At 35.6% G+C, this 19,201-nt stretch overlaps 1 protein-coding gene across 4 annotated transcripts in view; it reads left to right on the top strand.

The window, feature by feature from the left end:
* TTC29 (tetratricopeptide repeat domain 29) overlaps positions 1-19,201 on the top strand; it is a 243,319-nt gene that overhangs the window by 127,399 nt on the left and 96,719 nt on the right. For all 4 annotated transcript variants that reach the window (XM_038558949.1, XM_038558950.1, XM_038558951.1 and 1 more), the window contains exon 10: positions 17,867-17,990. In XM_038558949.1, the coding sequence (XP_038414877.1) occupies positions 17,867-17,990 (124 nt within the window). The remainder of the gene's footprint in view (positions 1-17,866; positions 17,991-19,201) is intronic.

Raw genomic sequence — 19,201 nt, 5'->3', positions numbered from 1 at the left:
CACAAGTTTCACTAATGGTAGTCCTATCTCTATAAATATACTTTATCTCTTTAAAGGAAATGGAAGAGGATAGCCATGTCTAGCATAAGTGTGTGTCTAAGGCTATCAGCTGAGTGTGCATGAAAAGTGAATAATCTCTAAGGCTAGAAGCTTCTAAAATGGTTATAAGAATTTATACTAAGACTTCAATTGAAAAACATGCCATATTCCCTCAAGACTAAGGACTTGGTAATACAGAGTTGTCCATTTGGTAATGCTGGACCCAGCCATGCCATTAGAGTTATTGATGAAGGCTTTAATAGTGAACAGGTTTGTTATTTTTGCGGTTGTTCTAAATAATATTAATTGCACAAGGGGCTAAGGAGCGTAAAAGAAAATAAGCATTACAATGTCTTTCCCTGCCCCACTTGGAATACTAGTGAAAAAAGGAGGGAGGGTTGATATCCTAAAATGATAAAAAAAACACGTATGACACAGCTATAAAAGCCAGAATTATGGTCCATAAAACAAAGAGAGAGTGAGTTGAGAAATTGCCAAGTAAATATTATTATTAACAAAGACAGACAATTTGAGTAAATACAGAGAGCAAAATTCCTCAGTTTTCTTTACTGCATTTTTTTGCCTCATTTACTGAAATAACTCATTTTACTGAAATGCCTTAACTCTCCAAATAATCAGCATGACTTTTCAAAAGAATCTGGGGGGAAAATATTCACAAAATGAGAATTGTTCAAGACACATTGGTCACAACTAGCCTACCTCTGGGCTTATTCCATACTCATTGTAAATTTCCTTGCAAACTCGGGTTAAATTATTTCCTAGAAAACTTTCCACAGTGGAGATCTTTCAATCAATCAGTACAAAGTTTCAAGTGTGAAAATTACCTTTCTGTTATAGCTGAAAATTAATTTCTTTTTGCTTGAGAGAAATGACATGCCCTAGTAATTTTCATATATTCTTTAAAATGGAACATCCAGGCTTTGATGCAAAATTTCCTAAAAATGACCCCCCAAAAATACATCAAAAACATTTCTATTAATTCATGAAATTAAGAATAGCTTTTTACATTTTCTCCTGTCACTGATTCCATTTGCCTTATTACTTTCATCTGTGGCCCACAAACTTGGTGGCACAATCAACAAACCCCTTAGTGGCTGTTTCATCTCTGCTCTATTTGATTTCTTCTCTCTGAGTAAATGATTAAGTTTTCATGCATTGGTTCAACCAAAATCTATGTTCACTCAACCACATCCTTTATTGATTACTTCTACTGCAAACAGTAGGCCAAGTGTGATATACATAATTGGACAGTTGTCAGGGGATGTGGGTGTTAACAGTCCTGTTTTCCCAGTTGGAAACTGGAATCACCTTGATACACAAATATTCTGCACTGTTTCATTCTCATCCTTTGGACCGAGGAGTCCTGGTCCTCAGAATATATGTTTTTAACTCTCTAAGGTCTGGTTGAATGAATTTAATGATTATACCATATAATATGCTGCTCAAGTTGCACCTGTGCACTGCATATAGAAAACTGGAATTAATATTTGTCTAACATTTTAACCTTGTCCTTTAACTTATACAAATAATCTAGCTTTTCTAGAAGAAAATATTTGATTCTTTCCCTTCCAAGGAAAGATTGGCTTCTAAATCTATTGCGAACTTTGAAATTTGGAGATCCTTTAAGCAGCACATAACGTTTGTATTTCAGATGCTATAGTAACCATTTTGCTGGCTGTAGAACTGTACATTCATTGAATAGAGCATATATTGTATAACAGAAAGACTTTTTCTCTAGCATTATTTGTTAGAGCAAGTTCCCAGGTAATTTCAGATGTTCTGGAAATCTGTTGCTACTTTGAGAGAAAAACAACTGGACTCACTCAGCAATAGTTTCATTCATACTATTTTGTATTTCTTGCTCACTGAACTTGGTTTTTTGCTTGTGTGTGTTGTGCTTTAACAATCCTCGGCAGGCCAAACCTAATCCAAAATGTACTTCCATCAAAAATACATCAGCCTTTATGAATATGAACATAAATAACCTTCAGTCAGTCCATTTTAGCTAAATAAAAAAAATAATTTTTCCCTGAGGTTTTAAAGTGATATGCAAAGAAGCTCTACTTTTTTTTCTTACATCATCAACTTTTTTTTCTTAAATATTATAGTCCAAGAAAAGAGCTTGGAGAGTTCACATCAGTTTGATAAAACATTTTTACTCCTAGAAGTCCACAATTTGTTCAAGATTCTAAATAGTGTACCCTTTTATTTATTAATAATTTTATATTCTCTGGCTCTCTCAATGCCATTTGAGTTGTTTCACAAAACAAATATTTAAATTTGTGAGTGTACTCTCATGCTACTTTACTCCATGTCTGCATTTGAAATATTCCTCAAGCAATTCATAATTTTTCTGGAGAATTGAGCTATGCCTAAATGTGGAAGAAAATTATTCATGATTTTGTTATGAAAAAATGAGAACAGAATCATAAACAGCAATATTCACAACATCAGGAATGTGAAATTCCATTCTACTTCTGATACATAGAGCATTCTTTTGCTGATAAGAAAGAAAAAAAGAATGCATCTGATAGTACCCAGCACTCAAGTAAACAAAAAGTGTTAATTCTTTGAACCTGCCCCCTAAAAGCCAGACACCAGGACTTTACCTGCTGTCTGTCTATCTTGCAGAGTTGTATGTTTACATTATGGCATTTCATTCATTGCATAATGGAAGATTTGCAAAAAATAACACTTAGCAGGATGCCTGGGGGGCTCAGCCTCTGACTCCTGATTTTGACTCAGATCATGATCTCAGGGTCCTGGAATTGAGCCTCCCCCCTCCCCCACATTGGGCTCTGCACTCAGCTGGGAGTCTGATTTGCCTGTCTTCTCTCTCTGCCCTTCCCCCTCAAAGTGCATGTGTGCAAGAGCACACACACTCTCTCTCTCAAATAAAATAAATAAATCTGTAAAGCAATCTAACTTATTTTTACAAATATACCATAACTTATTTATGAAAATGAACATTATGCTCCTCAAATCTTGGGAGGTTATCCAAGTTGATACCTCTAATCCTGACATTAACTGTTTAAAATTAAACTTTTTTGAAATGATGTCTGAGCTTGTGGCATATACCTTCGATATGTTTATCAAATGTATATTGTATGTGTATATATATATATATATATAAAATAGCAGCACATCATTGTTTGAGAGGTGGGTTTGGTCTCTGGAAACAGCCAAAAGTATTTAGAGTCACATTTAGAAAATTCAGTAAATGATCTCTATGTGTAACTCAATTTTTTAAACAAAATCCATTAAATTACTTATGAATGCTTTATACTACTGTACCATGCAGGAGTTTCCTTTAAAAAAAAAAAGATTTTATTTATTTATTCATGAGAGACACAGAGAGAGAGGCAGAGACACAGGCAGAGAGAGAAGCAGCTTCCCTGATCCTGATGTGGGACTGGATCCTGGGACTCCAGGATCATGCCCTGAGCCAAAGGCAGACACTCAACCACTGAGCCAACCAGGAGTTTCCTAAAGAGAAATTCCAAAATTTCCATAAGCCTCATCATTAGATGGCATCACTTAGAGGAAATTATCTTCCTTTGCATGCTTGGTATGTCTGGACAACTAGAAATATGGATGTGAAGCACAAGGGGAAAAAAATCAGGGCTAGAAATATGGATTTGCCAGACATATGCATATAGGAGTTTAGGGCATGGCATCATAGGAAATTACCCATAGAAAGCTTTCGCTTTTCATGGAGGGGAAGGAATGATTGAGAGAGAACTCTAGAAATAGCCAACTTTGGGCAGGCAGAGACCTCAATGTCAGTGAGATATCTGGGAAAATGAGAGATACAGAAGAAAGAGACCAGAGTTGGAACAAAAGTCCTAGATGGTAGGGAGGGAAAAATACTTGGGAAAAGATTAGACACTTAGCAGCAACTCCGAACTTGCATTGAAGATCTGTGTAAATGAGGAGGAGAAAGAAAGATGGGAGTAGAGCAAAGGATCTGTGAATCTATAAGCACACAAACATTTTATGTAGTTCAAAATTCAAAGATGTTTTCCACAATACATATTATAATTTTTCAAAGGTCTACGGATGCTTTGAGACGAAAATTGTATTCACTGGATTTGGCTCCAGATCTGTTTGGCTTCCTTTTAAGACTAAATTTACCCCAAAACACTAGGCTTGCTCTTGTGAAGATATTCAAATAAATGTGCTCTAGGTTTTAAAGCACTTTAGACAGTTTGTAGTATTTATCACAGTTAATTCTATGTACAAATGTTTAAATTTATCTCTCCAAATTGACAGTGAAACACTTTAGAGGCAGGAACCATAGTCCCCAGAAACTAACACATTGTAGGGCATTTGATAGTCTCTCAAGGAAGTTGCTGAAATAAAAAGATTATCTTGATATTACCAAAATATCCAGGAGAAAGGAGTTGACAATCATGGACTCCAAACTTCCAATGACTAATAGTCTCACAATTTACCTGGGAGCTTAATTTTTATGAGTATTGCATAAGCATTTCCCTTTTCAAGTTTTCAGCCACTCCTTTATTTAAAAATATATGAAGCCTAGTATATGCTAAGCACTCTGGTCATAAATATGTACCATTCTAAACATTTTGCCAGTATATTTATAACAACTTGTAAAAAAAAAAAACAACTTGTATAGATGACTTTAGTGACACCTAAGATTTCACAGCTGAGGGACACTTGCAAGAACAAATTATCATTCACCTTTCATAAACTTTTTAAAGGTTAGTTAGAAAAATATAACAGCTTTATTGAGATATAAGTCACATACCATACAACTCACCCCTCTTTTTTGACATTTGAAGACTAGTTTTATTAAATATTTAGTATAGATCAAAGACTATGGGATAACAATGCAGCTGTTCCTCAGAGCTGCTGTGTTTATTTCCATGCAGATCACAGGAAAATAGCATGTAAACAAAATAGTTAATTTTAGTTAGTGTTTAAAGGCAGCTCGAGAGAGGGCATCCAAGATGGTAGCATATGAAGATCCTGAACCTACCTCTCTTAGACACACTAAATCCATAGCTACATATGAAATAATTCCTTCTGAAAAAGACCTGAACACTAGCTGAACAGCACCTTTACAACAAACAATTATAGAACCGCATCTAGGGGCACCTGAGTGTCTCAGTGGTTGAGCATCTGCCTTCACTCAGATTGTGATCCCAGGGTCCTGGGATTGAGTCTCACATCAGGCTCCCCAGGGATCCTGCTTCTCCCTCTATCTATGTCTCTGCCTCTCTCCCTATGTCTCTCATGAATAAATAAATAAAATCTTAAAAAAAAAAAAAGAGCCACATCTAGATGAGCAATAGAGGCTGAGACGCATTCTCATTAAAACCCCACCTGCAACATGGCAATCCACAATTGGGAGTGATTTCACAAATCTTTAACTTCTCCCTAAGGAATATGGGATTCATGTCCCACATCAGGCACCCCAACCCCTGACCTGCAATGGAGAGACAAGCCCCAAAAATGTCTGGCTTTGAAAACCAACAAGGCTCACATCCAGGAAACCCAAAGGGCTGCAGGGAACTAGAGTACTTCTCTTAAACAGCTTGTATGCAGACTAACTTACCCCAGTGACCAGAACAAAAGTAGCAGTTTGAAAAGTACATAGACTATATGTGAAGTTTGCTAATCTTAAAGCATATGCCAGAGGGGCAGAACCCTATGGGGGGCTCTCCAGGAACAGAGGCATTGGTGGGTGCCATTTTTACACTCTCTCTCTAATTTGATAGCTTAAGCAAATGCACCCCAGCTCTGTGTTCTCCTGCTGCCTCACTAAAACTTTTGATCACATGCAGTCTACACAGGGATGTTCCAGAGTCACATCATTCTGATAGCAAGAGGGGCTTGCATTTGTGGGACCCATGGGCTGTAGCTGAGAGACAGTTCTTGGCAGGCTAACATCCCCAGAGTACTGCAGAGATAGAAGACTGAAACATACTCCCAGTCTTTCTGTGAAAGAGGCCTATTTACTGGTCCTGGGACTTGAGTCTTAAGGGCAAACTTCAAGCTGGCCACATATCTAAAGGTTACACAGGTACTCTCAGAGAATAGAAGCCATGCAGGTCCATCTTTCTGCATTCTTTTTTTTTTTTTTTTTTTTTTAATTTTTTTTTTATTTATTTATTTATGATAGTCACAGAGAGAGAGAGAGAGGCAGAGACATAGGCAGAGGGAGAAGCAGGCTCCATGCACCGGGAGCCCGACGTGGGATTCGATCCCGGATCTCCAGGATTGCGCCCTGAGACAAAGGCAGGCGCTAAACCGCTGCGCCACCCAGGGATCCCCTTTCTGCATTCTTTAGGCCTTGCTACAGTGTACTGGTGCCTCATGGAAAGGAATTTATGCACTCATCAGAAGCCCCAGGTTTTGCAACTGTCACCCAAGGGTCATCTCCAGGTCTGAAGATCAGCAGGGTTTACAATTATAGCCCCAAAGGACTATATATATTTGAATACATTAAAATTGCTGCCTGAGGGTCTGGCTTCCAAACAGCCTGAAAATAGGTGCTGAGATCCTTCCCTTTGGAAAACTGACAGGTTGGGGCAGACTTCAACACCTGGGACCTATCAAGAATAAATTAGGCTGCTTAGGTAATCACAAAGGTTCAAGAGATAACCAAGAGCTAGAGCAATGTTGAACAACAAGTTTCACCTCCTATACAAGTGCACTCCTTCAAGACTGGGAGAAGTAGTGTTTCACCTAATACAGAGAAACAGAAAATTGAAAAAAAATGGGAAACAGAGGATTATTTATTTGGATATGATCCAAATAAAACAGGAAGATAAAACCTCAGGAAAAAAATTAATGAAATGGAGATAAGTAATTTACCTGATAAAGAGTCAAAAGTAATGGTAATTAAGATGCTCAGTAACTTGGGAGAAGAATGAATGAACATAGTGATACTGGTTCAACAGCAGACTAGGTGAAGCAGAAGAAAGGATCAGTTATCTAGAAGACAAGGCAGTGGAATGCACCCAAATAGAGCAGCAATAAGAAAGAAGAATTTTAAAAAGGAAAGATGGCTTAGAAGACCTTAGAGACAACAACGAACAGAATAACATTTACAATGTAAGGGTCCCAGAAGGTAACAAGAGAGAGAGAAAGGGGAAGAAAACTCATTTAAAGAAATAATTTCTGATAACTTACCTAACATGGGGGAAACACAGACATCCATATACAAGAATCACAGATAGATTCAAATAAGATGAACCCAAAAAGATCCACACCAAGATGCATTATAATTAAAATATCAAAAGTTAAAGATAAAGAGGCAATATTAAAAGGAGCAAGAGAAAAAGCAAGTTGTTACATACAAGGGAAACCCCAAAAGACCATCGGTAGATTTTTCAACAGAATCTTTGCAGGTGAGAAGAAGGGCAAATAATATATTCAAAGTGTTCAAAGTGCTGAAAGGAAAAAAGTTCCAGACAAAAATACTTCACCCAACAAGGTTATCATTCTGAATTGAAGGAAAGATAAAAAGTTTTGCAGACAAAAGCTAGAGAAATTTATTATCACAAACTGGGTTTAAATGAAATGTTAAAGGAACTACTTTAGGCTGAATGAAAAGCATTAATTAGTAACAAGCAAACATATTAAAGTATAAATCTCACTGGTAAAAGTAAATATATAGTAAAGATAATGGATTAGTTACTGATAAAAGATTAAAAGACAAAACTAATGAAAATAAAAAATAAAAAGATGTAAAATGTGACATCAAAAACATACGAGGTGGAGTGGGAGGCAGTAAAAATGTAGTTTTAGAATGTGTTCAAACCTAAGTTGCTATCAACTTAAACTGTTATATATAGAACCTGTTATATGTGCCCCTCATGGTAACCACAAAGCAAAAACCTAGAGTAGATACACAAAAGATAATAAGAAAGTAATCTAAGCATAACACTAAAGATAGTCATCAAACTACAAGGGAAGAGAGCAAGAGAAGACAGGAATACAGAAGAACTACAAAGCAGCCAGAAAACAGTTAACATAATGGCAATAATAATACCTATCAATAATTACTTTAGATGTAAATGAATTAAATTCTCCAATCAAAAGACACAGTGTAGCTAACTAAATGACTAATAATAATAAAAAAAAGAGAGACCTGTCTATATGCTGCCTACAAGAGACTCACTTTAGGTAGAAGAATGTACATAGACTGAAAGTGAAGGGATACAGAAGATGTTTCATACAATTGGGAACCAAAGGAAAGCTGAGGCAGCTATACTTACAATAGACAAAATAAGCTTTGAAACAAAGACTGTAATAAAGACAAAGAAGGAAATTACATGATAAAGGGATCAACCCAACTAGAGGATATGAAATTTGTAAATATTCACGCACCTAAATATATAAAGCAAATATTAACAGATCTAAAAAGAGAAACTGACAGCACTACAACAAAAGTAGGGGATTTTATTACGCCACTTACATCAATAAATAGATCATTCAGACAGAAAAAATCAATAAGAAACATCAGCCTTAAATGACACATTAGACCAGTTGCACATAAGAAATATAAACAGAACATTCCATTAAAAACCAACAGAATACACACATTCTTCTCAAGTGCACAGGGATTATTCTTCACAACAGATAGTATGTTGCAGCACAAAATAAGTCTCAATAAATTTAAGATCGACATCAAATAAAACATCTTTTCTGACTACAATGGTATGAAACCAGAAATGATTTACAAGAAAAAAAGACCAGAAAAATCACAAATATAGAGAGATTAAACAACATGCTACTGAACCACCAGTGGGTAAATGAAAGGAGAAATTAAAAGGGAAATTTTAAAAATCAACATGATACCCCACAATAACAAATGTTAAATAAAATCTTATAATCATCTCCATAGATGCAGAAAAAAAGCATTTGACAAAATTCAACACCCATTCATGATAAAAACTCTCAAGGAAGTGAGGATAGAGGGAATGAACCTCTCAGCATAGTAAGGGCCATATGTGACAAGCCACAGCTAATATTATACTCAATAGTGAAAAGCTAAAAACTTTCCTCTAAGATAGGAACAAGACAAGGATGCCCATTTTCACCACTTTTATTCAGCATAGTCCTAGCCACAGCAATTTGGGCAAGAAGAAGAAATGAGTGTACCCAAATAGGAAAAAAGAGGTAAAACTGTCACTATTTATGGACAACATGACTTTATATATAAAAATCCTAACGACTCCACCAAAAAACTGTTAGAACTAATAAATGAATTCAGTAAAGTTACAGGGTACAAAATTAACATGAAAATTTGTTGCATTTCTATACACTAAACAATCTATCAGAAAGAGTAATTAAGAAAACAATCCCAGGGCACCTGGGTGTCTTAGTTGGTTAAGCATCTGACTCTTGGTTTCGACTCAGGTTGTGATCTCATGGATGAAGCCCTGAGCTGTTCTCTGCACTCAGCAGGGAGTCTGCTTGAAAGAGTCTCTCCTTCTGCCCCTTTCCTCACTTGCCTGCTCCCTCTAAAAATAAATAAATAAATCTTTTTGAAAAACAGAAAACAATCCCATCTATAATGGCATCAAAAAGAATAAAATACTTAGGAATAAATTTAACCAAGGAGGTGAAAAGGCCTTTACACTGAAAACTATAAGACACTGATGAAATAAATTGAAGTAAACACAAATAAATGGAAAGATTTTCTGTGTTCATAGATTGGAAGAATTAATATTGTTAAATGTCCATACTATTCAATGCAATCTACATATTTAGTGCAATTTTTATCAAAATCCTTCTGGCATTTTCCACAGAAATAGAACGAACCTAAAATGTATATGGAACCTCAAAAGACCCTGAATAGAGCAATCTTGAGAAAGAAAAACAAAGCTGGAGTCATCATGCTCCCTAATTTCAAACTGTATTATAAATCTATAATAACCAAAATAGTACAGGGGCATCTGGGTGGCTCAGTTGGTTGGGCATCTGCCTTCAGCTCAGGTCATGATCTCAGAGTCCTGGGATTGAGCCCCACATTAATAGGCTCCCTGCTCCCTCTCCCTCTGCCCTTCCCCCTGCTTGTGCTCACTCTCTCTCTCTTTCTTTCAAATAAATAAAATCTTTAAAACAAACAAACAAAACCCAGTATGATATTGGCATAAAAACAGACACATAGATTGGTAGAACAGAATAGAGCCCAGAAATAAACCCACACATTTATAGTCAATTAATTTATTTTAAAAGAGCCAAGAATATAAAATGGGGAAAGGAAGTTTCTTTAATAAATGTCCATGAGGTTAACTGGACAGCCTCATGCAAAAGAATGAAACTATACTACTATTTTATACCATACACAAAAAATTAGCTCAAAATGAATTAAAGACAGATGTAAAACCTGAAATCATAAAACTCTGAGAAGCTAGGTAGTAAGCTCTTTGAAGTATGTCTTAGTGATTTTTTTTTTTTTTGGATCTAACTCCAAAAACAAAATCATAAAAGGAAAAATAAATAAGTGGGACTACATCAAACTAAAAGGCTTCTTCTGTACAGTAAAGGAAATTATCAACAAAATGTGAAGGCAACCTACTGAACTAGAATATTTGCAAGTCACAAATATATAAGGAACTCATAACTCAATAGCAAAAAAAAGTCTAATTAAAAAATAAGCAGAGGAGGGCAACCCCAGTAGCGCAGTGGTTTAGCGCCACCAGCAGCCCAGGGCGTGATCCTGGAGACCCAGGATCGAGTCACACATCAGGCTCCCTGCATGAAGCCTGCTTCTCCCTCTGCCTGTGTCTCTGCCTCTCTCTCTCTCTCTCTCTCTCTCTCTCTCATAAATAAATAAATAAATAAAAATCTTTAAAAAAAAATAAGCAGAGGATCTGAAGTCATTTTTCCTAAGAAGACATGTGCATGATCAACAGACCCATGAAAAGATGTTCAATATCACTAATCAGAGAAATGCAAATCAAAACCTTAATGAGATATCACCTCACACCTGTTAGAATGGCTATTATTGGAAAGACAAGAAACAAATGTTGGCAAAGGCTTGGAGAGGGGAACTTTCGTGCATTGTTTTGGGAATAACAGACACTATGGAAAACAGTATGGAAGTTCCTCAAAAAGTTGAAAGTAGAACTATATGGTCCAGCAATTCCACTTCTAGATATTTATCTGAAGAAAATGAAAACACTAACTTAAAAAGATATGTGCACCCCTGTGTTCACTGCAGCATTATTTACAGTAGCCAAAATATGGAAATAACCTAAGTGTCCAAGCAATGAAAGAATAAGATAGAATATATATACACAGTGGAATTCTACTCGGCCATTAAAAAGAATGAAACCTTGTCATTTGTGACAACATGGTGAAATTTAACAGTATGAAGCAAAGTGAAATGAGTCTGGTGGAGAAAGAAAAATATTTAAGCTGCCGCTTATATGTGGAATCTGAAAAACAAACTGAATGAACAAACAAAACAAAGCAAAATAAAACTCATGTATATGAGCGGTTCAACGGTTGCCAGGGAGAAGCGGGGTTAGGCGTTGAGCATAAGGGATGAACAGGGTCGGGAGGTACAGACTTCCAATTTTGAAACGAATAGGTCATGGGGATGTGGTGTGCTGCACAACAAATACAGTCAATGGTACTGAGCATACTTGAAGGTTGCTGAGGGAGAGTGGATCTTGAAAGTGCTCATCAAAAAAAAAAAAAAAAAAAATTGGAGAAAAAAAAAGACACCTGCATTCCAAAGTTTCCTACTGGTTACTGGTTTCATCGCCACCACTTAGTAGATGTTTAATGTTAGAACCATTTTACCTGCTCTTTCTGGAAGCCTTGGGCAGAGCTTAGTTCGTAATCTTTGGGGGGAATAACTGCTGAATTTTTAGGTGTTTTGAGTTGACTCGCACCACTGCACCACAACTCAATATGAAAAAACTATTTAACTTATTTATTATCTTGTGAAAAGTATACATTGAAAATTTTGTTCATACTGTATTTATCAACTATGATGAAAAACAATAGATATATATTCTTTTGTTATGTTAAATTATGATTGCCATTATTAATCAGCAAAATGTGGAGTGTATGTTCTTTTCACAGTAATATATGCCTTTTGTAACTTCACTTGGTTATTTTATTGTAAATGAGTAAAAAAATCTTCATTTAAGAGATTGTATGTAATATTTATTTCATTAGTTTCTTTCTTTGTTTACATAAATTTTGAAAGATTGCATGATTTCTTTACAGAAAATGTATCCTGATGCTGTGGAAATAGTTTGAGGAACATCTTATGAATTTTCTTAGAATGTATAATGGTTGTAGCCCATCCTACTTTAAAGAAAAAAGTGACCACAGACTTTGCAAATCAGGCTTAAATGTGGCATGCTTTTCTTATTCCAACTTTTTAAATTAGAAAAAAAAAAGGTCTTTTGTTTATTCCCCCAATTCTACTGTGACATACTCTGTGTATAAAGACATGTAGCAATAATGGGGTGGGGGTTAGTCTCACAGTGTCTTTGGGAGGGCCAGAACTGGCCTTAAATCTTCCCCAGCCAAATAACTATTTTTCTATTAGTGCTTGAGAGAATTTGAATGTAGGATGGGTTCAACTGCACAAAAGGAAAATATATTTACCACTTTCTTTTTACATAGATCTAAAGTGAAGAGACCACCTCTTAGTGCTAAAAATGGTATGTAGTACATGAATATGCCTTGTTTCATTCCAGAAAATTCCAGAACTTGTAATTTTTTTTTTTTTTGCTTGTGTAGAAAGGCAGGAATGCTTTCCTGGACAGCAGATGAATGAGCGGTAGCTTTAGTTTCTTTGTACATAGGTACTGTTGGAGCACCCTGTATGTATGTACGCTGGACTACTTTGACAGAAGTAGGTTTTTGAATGTAACAAGTCAACTTGAGTTGTAATATATTTTGGGGAATCAGTACACTACAAATTGTGATTGTAAACATTATACTGTAAATGTTTTGTAGTTTCCCCCAATAAAATTTTTGGGAAAAAAGGTAAAAAAAAAAAAAATTTTTGTGACTGTGGTGGTAATCATTTCACAATGTAGACAAGTATTGAATCATCACGTTGTAAGCCTGAAACTAATATGATATTGTATGACAATTATACCCAAGAATAATAAAGAAAAGAAATAACAAGGCAGATTGACATTTTTTCCAAGTTGAATCTGAGTTCTAATTTTTACCTTGGTTATACACATAATTTCCCAGTCACTCTAGTTAATTTTATAAAACAGCCAAATATTTTTCAATTTGCCCACTAGTTACTCTGACAACACCACATTTGTGGGATTGTTTTCTGAGTATTCTAAACTTATTAAAATATTTTTGCATGAACTTACTTATTCTATATACTATTTCTGATGTGAATTTTTAAAAATCTCAAATTCTTGCCACTGAGACAGGAGAACCCTCTTACACTGTTGGTGCAAATGCAAGCTGGTACAGCCACTCTGGAAAACAGTATGGAGTTTCCTTAAGAAGTTAAAAATAGAGATACTCTACAACCCAGCAATTGCACTACTAGGTATTTATCTCAAAGATACAAAATTAGTGATCCAATGGGGCACATGCACCCCAATGTTTATAGAAGCAATGTCCACAATAGCCAAACTGTGGGAAAAAGTCAAGATGTCCATTGACAGATGAATGGATAAAGAAGATGTGGTCTACAGATTCAATGGAATATTACTCAACCATCAGAAAGAATGAATACTTAACATTTACATCGATGTGGATAGCACTGGAGGACACTATGCTGAGTGAAATAATTCAAACAGAGAAAGGCAATTATTATATGGTTTTCACTCATGTGGAATATAAGAAACAGGACAGAGGATCAATCATACGGAAAGGGAGGGAAAACTGAAAGGGAAGTCATCAGAGGGAAAATATCCATGAGAGACTCTTAAGTATAGGAAACAAACTGAGGGTTCCTGGAGGGGAAGTGGGTGGGGGGATGGGGCAACTGGGTGATGGGCATTAAGGAGGTCATGTGATGTTATGAGCACTGGGTATTATACACAACTGATGATTGAACGCCAAATCTGAAACATGTTGGCTAATTGAACTTAAAATTTTTAAAAATTCTTGCCACTGAAAATCAGATATTACCTTTTATATTACTTTTTCAAGAGGCACTTTTTCAACTGTTTATTGCATGTGGTAATAATATAGCTCATCAATCACACCTAGTATAGACATTCATGCTAAAAACTATTATGTTTGGGGTTCTATTTGCTCAGAGATTTAGGTGAATGTTACATTTTGCTATTTTAACTGTAACCATGAAAATGAATGCCATTTTGCAAGTGAATTTGTAATGTTAGGTTAGAAATATCGATATTTTGATGCTCATTTTATAAACAGAATGCTGTTGAATATATGATTGCTTTATGATTATATACATATGATATAAACACAGCACCAAAAAAATTAAGTATGTTTGTTTTTGCATAAAATTAAATAAAATGAATAGATACATATAGAGATTTATTGGAACTATTAAGTAGTTAGACCAGTTGTTTGCTCTCATTATGTTCTAACTATATATCAGGTATATATAAATTCAGTGTGAATTTCAAACTTCCTAGAAAATTTTATTCAAAAATTTATTAGTCAGGGGCACCTGGGTGGCTCATTAGGCTAAGCTGCTTTTGGCTGGGGTCATGATCCTAGAATGCCAGGATCGACCGAGCCCCACATCAGATCAGGCTCCCTGCTCAGTAGAGTCTGCTTCTCCCTCAGCCCGCTCATGCTCTCTCTCGCTCTCTCCCTCTTTCTCAAATAAATAAAATCTTTAAAAAACAGAAACAAAAAACAAAAAATTTACTGTCCAATGAACTGCCCATTATATTGCAGGCATCCATTACACTGAAGGAGTAACTTTATTTTTAGATTTCACTAAATCTAAGATTTTTTTCTATTGGACCATGCACCTTACATACTACCAAAAAGGAATATTCTAACTAAATTGTGAGATAACAACTCTTATTGCTTAGAATTTTGATTTTGTACTTAATAAAAGAGCTATTTTAGGCTCTTAAGCCTTCATGTAAAAAATACAAATTTATTATACTCCTCAAACATATTTGCATTCTAAATCCAGTTCTTCTGAATCACTTTTAAATCAGAATTGTCACTATTTTTTCCCCAAACGTATTATTCTTAGTGTCATGAAGAACATTGGTACTATAGCCTTTCTAAAAATAGTGCTCCAGTATCATCTCCACTATTTTTTTCCAAGTCACGGACACTTAATTTGCTGATTTTGAAGTCGGCATTTTCTTGACTTCCAGATTTCAGAAAGGTTTTTACAAAACAACCAGTCCTCCTTTTCCTTTCTGAAATCATCTTTAAATAGTTATTAACAGAAATATCAAAGCATTGCAATTGTTGGGTCATGTCCAGAAATATAAACCTAATCCATTGCTGCAGCAACAGCTATGACCTGACTGTTCCCCATCTGACAATGATGATGCCCACCTGTTGTAAGACATCCTGATTTCAGAAACGTTAAAACATGGGGGAAAATGTGTGTTTTAGAATCAATTAAATATGGTACTAATATTGCTAACTTTTTCTGTAATTGCAATAATTTAAAAGTTTGTAGCAAAGTTTCTATAAATGCCACGTTCATTACCATATTATCCGGACTTCCTATGAGTAAATCCTTGCAGGATAAACTGAGGAATACTCATATGAGGAGCAGCTCGATTGCAAAACAAGCTCTGCATTTCCGAATTTTATCCTGTGAATTACTGAGTCATAGAATAGATGTTCACTGAGAACTGCTGGCCTATGGAACAAAAGGGAAATTCTAGGGACTCAAAAATACTCAGAAATAAGAATGTTTTCCTTTAGTATAGGTAATTGAAGAATACAATTATAGATTTTGTTCTTTTAAAATCTCTAAATTCTAGATGTTGTCACATTAATGAAAACTACCGTGGTTCTAATATGATTTAACAATAGAATTTTGTATAATCTTAGATTCACCGTTCTGTTAGGAATTGGAAAAAAATGAAAATCCACAGGCTCAACAGATACTGAATTTTTTTTGGCACACTTAATTTGGAGCCATTATTTTGAAATCACTTCTTGCTTTGTCCGTGAATCGGCAGTCAACTGTCCCTTTAGCTGGACTTTGGCTTCAATTGCCTCTACAAAATCAGTCCCAGCATATTAAACCTTGACTCTAGCTGTTTTCGAAAATTACTGTGTCTTTGGTTGCTCAAATATTTTTTATCTTAGTTCTTAATTCCGTTTGCCCTTATGAGAGTGTGTCCCTCGGTGGCCCCCAAGCATTCTTCACCAGGACAATTACTAAAATTGGCTCCTAAGGGAGCCTGTCTCCTTAGACTGACTTTCAAATTTCAAATATTTATCTCCTTTAGAGATTTTTAGAGTCTTTCCACTCATCCCTCCCCTTTCTGTTTATCTCTTACTCAGATAAAACTAAGATTTATATATACTTGGAGTGGCATATCAGATCATGAAAAACTGATGAGTGTTTGGGACTCAGATTTATAAAATGAGAGTAGAATTTAAGTAATTGAAGTTTCTCATTGTAATTCATTGAAATCTTTAAAATGATGTGCCCACCAATTCTTTATGAAAGAAAAATATAGCCAAATTTGTTTTAGCTAGTTTTGGTGATTGAGTTGCTGTAACAATCTCCAAACTCTCTGGTATATCACAATGAAATTTATTTCTTCCTTATATGAATTCTTGCAGTTTGCCAGATGTTTGTGGCATGCCTTCCAGAAGCCAGGCCCTTCCATCTGGGGGTATATCTCTCCTTCATTCTTTGGAGTCCTCATTGGGAGATTTCTGAAGACTCCATTTTCATCATATTTGTTCTAATACCTCCAGCAGGTATTGCCTCCCCACAAAGGACTGGTTTCATTTGCAAAGTGACCTGGAAAAGTTCAACCTTTTCAAAGGTTTTCTTTTTTTAAAAAAAATGACAGCTTCATTGAGATGTAATTCATATACTGTATATTCACCCTTTTAAAAAGTCTATAATTCAGTAGTTTTCAGTAAATTCACAGAGTTGTACAACCATCACCACAATTTAATTCAGATCATTTTTGTCACTCTATAAAGAAACCCCATACATAGCTCTTAGCAGTCTCTCTCCATTCCCCTTCTCACCAGCCTTTGGATATCACTAGCCTGCTTTCTGTTTCTATGGATTTGCCTATTCTGGACATTTTATGTAAATGGAATCATATGACACATGTTTTTATGACTGGCTTCTTTCATTTAACATGTTTTTAAGGTTTATCCATGTCGTGGCATGTACGACTAAACTTATTCTCTCTTATGGCAGAATAATATTCCCTTGTATGGATATACCACATCTTGCTTATTCATTAAATTAATAGCTGTTGGGGTTGTTCCCAGTTCTTGGCTACTATAAATAATGCTGATATGAACATTTGTGTACAAGTTTTTGTGTGAATATATGTGTGGATGTATAATATTTTTATTTCTCTTAGGAGTGGAATTGCTTGGTCATATGGTAACTGTCTATCAAAATTTTTGAGGATCTGCCAAGTTGTTTTCCAAAGCAGGTGCACCATTTTACAATCCCACCAGCAACACACAAGGGTTTAAAGGTTTAAGTTTTAATTCACTGTATATTCCAACAAAGACAAGCCACGTATTTTTTAAATTTGCATTTCACATTTCATTATCCTGAACCATTTTGCACTTTCTAATGCAAAGACACAAAATATCTTCTCTTTACTGTGACATTAAATGAGATCATACTCCAGTGATTTTCCTATTTTATTTCTTTCAGCCAAGGAGAGATGACAGAAGCAATTAAATACTTGAAAAAAGTTGTGAAAATTGCAAGAAAAAATTTTCAAAGCCTAGATGTTGTGAGAGCAAGTACAATGCTTGGGGCCATCTACAATGAAAAAGTGAGTATATACACATATATACTTTCTTGTTGGGAGAAATCTGCAGTTTTCAAATTCTATTCCCCTTTTGACTCTCACCTTCCCACAATACATTATGCAGAATGACCCCAGGACCAGGACAGTAGAGCTTGGTTAATGCACAGGGCAGTTACTTCTTCTTCTTCCAGGACCTGAATGCCATCATGGGCATAGTCACCACTAGCTACTAAAAGCGATTCATATCTTCCCAGCCAGTGAAGATTCTAAGTAGTCTTGGATTTGAAAAGCAATAAAAACATTTCAATTAAAAGAATATCATTATAATGGTTGACTCTTATCTGCTGACACTAACATTGATCTCCCTTGCTCCAAATTCCCAGTTTATCATCTTTTTTTTAATTTATTTATGATAGTCACACACACAGAGAGAGAGAGAGAGAGAGAGAGAGGCAGAGACACAGGCAGAAGGAGAAGCAGGCTCCATGCACCAGGAGCCTGACGTGGGATTTGATCCCGGGTCTCCAGGATCGTGCCCTGGGCCAAAGGCAGGCGCTAAACCGCTGTGCCACCCAGGGATCCCCAAATTCCCAGTTTATTAATTCAGCTGTGATGTCTCTGCTAGGTCCTTCAGGAGAAGAAAGGACAATCCCAGGAGTAATTCTGAAGGAAATGTGGAATTCCAGCATCCAACTGGTTATATGAAAGAAAAGAGAAACTCTAAAATAAAAGTATCTTATTCAAGAGGCCATTACTAGTGAAATGAATTGGTCATAATGTATTGGCCTTTTGATTTATTCTCTCTTGAATTTATCTTTTATTACCCAGATTTTTCTTTAAGAAACAGTATAAAAGCTTTTTTTCTTCTAGTTATAATTGCTGCTTTGATAATGAATAGGATCTATCATTTTTGAGGGCAGCTTCATTCTTAAACTATGTTTATACACCTTATCTTAGTCATATTTGAGAGGTTGTGTACGTAGTGATAAAGGCACTAATTTCTGAGACTAAACTGGTGAAAAGCCTAGTTCTTTCACCTATAAGATCAGTGACCTAGGACAAATTACTTACCTTCTAGGTACCTCAATTTCCTCTCCTCATGAAGTTGTAAGTGTTGAGTTACTTAATGTAAGGCAGTTAGAATAGCACCTGGCAGGGGAAACAAGTGCCAGCTGTATGAGCCCTCATTATCCTGCACACATTTATGTGATAACTTACAATCCCCCTTTACCCAA

This window comes from Canis lupus, chromosome 15 (assembly GCF_011100685.1).
Source record: "Canis lupus familiaris isolate Mischka breed German Shepherd chromosome 15, alternate assembly UU_Cfam_GSD_1.0, whole genome shotgun sequence".
Lineage (NCBI taxonomy): Eukaryota > Metazoa > Chordata > Mammalia > Carnivora > Canidae > Canis > Canis lupus.
The sequence above is the reverse complement of the archived record's forward strand: the minus strand, read 5'-3'. Positions and strand labels throughout refer to the sequence as shown.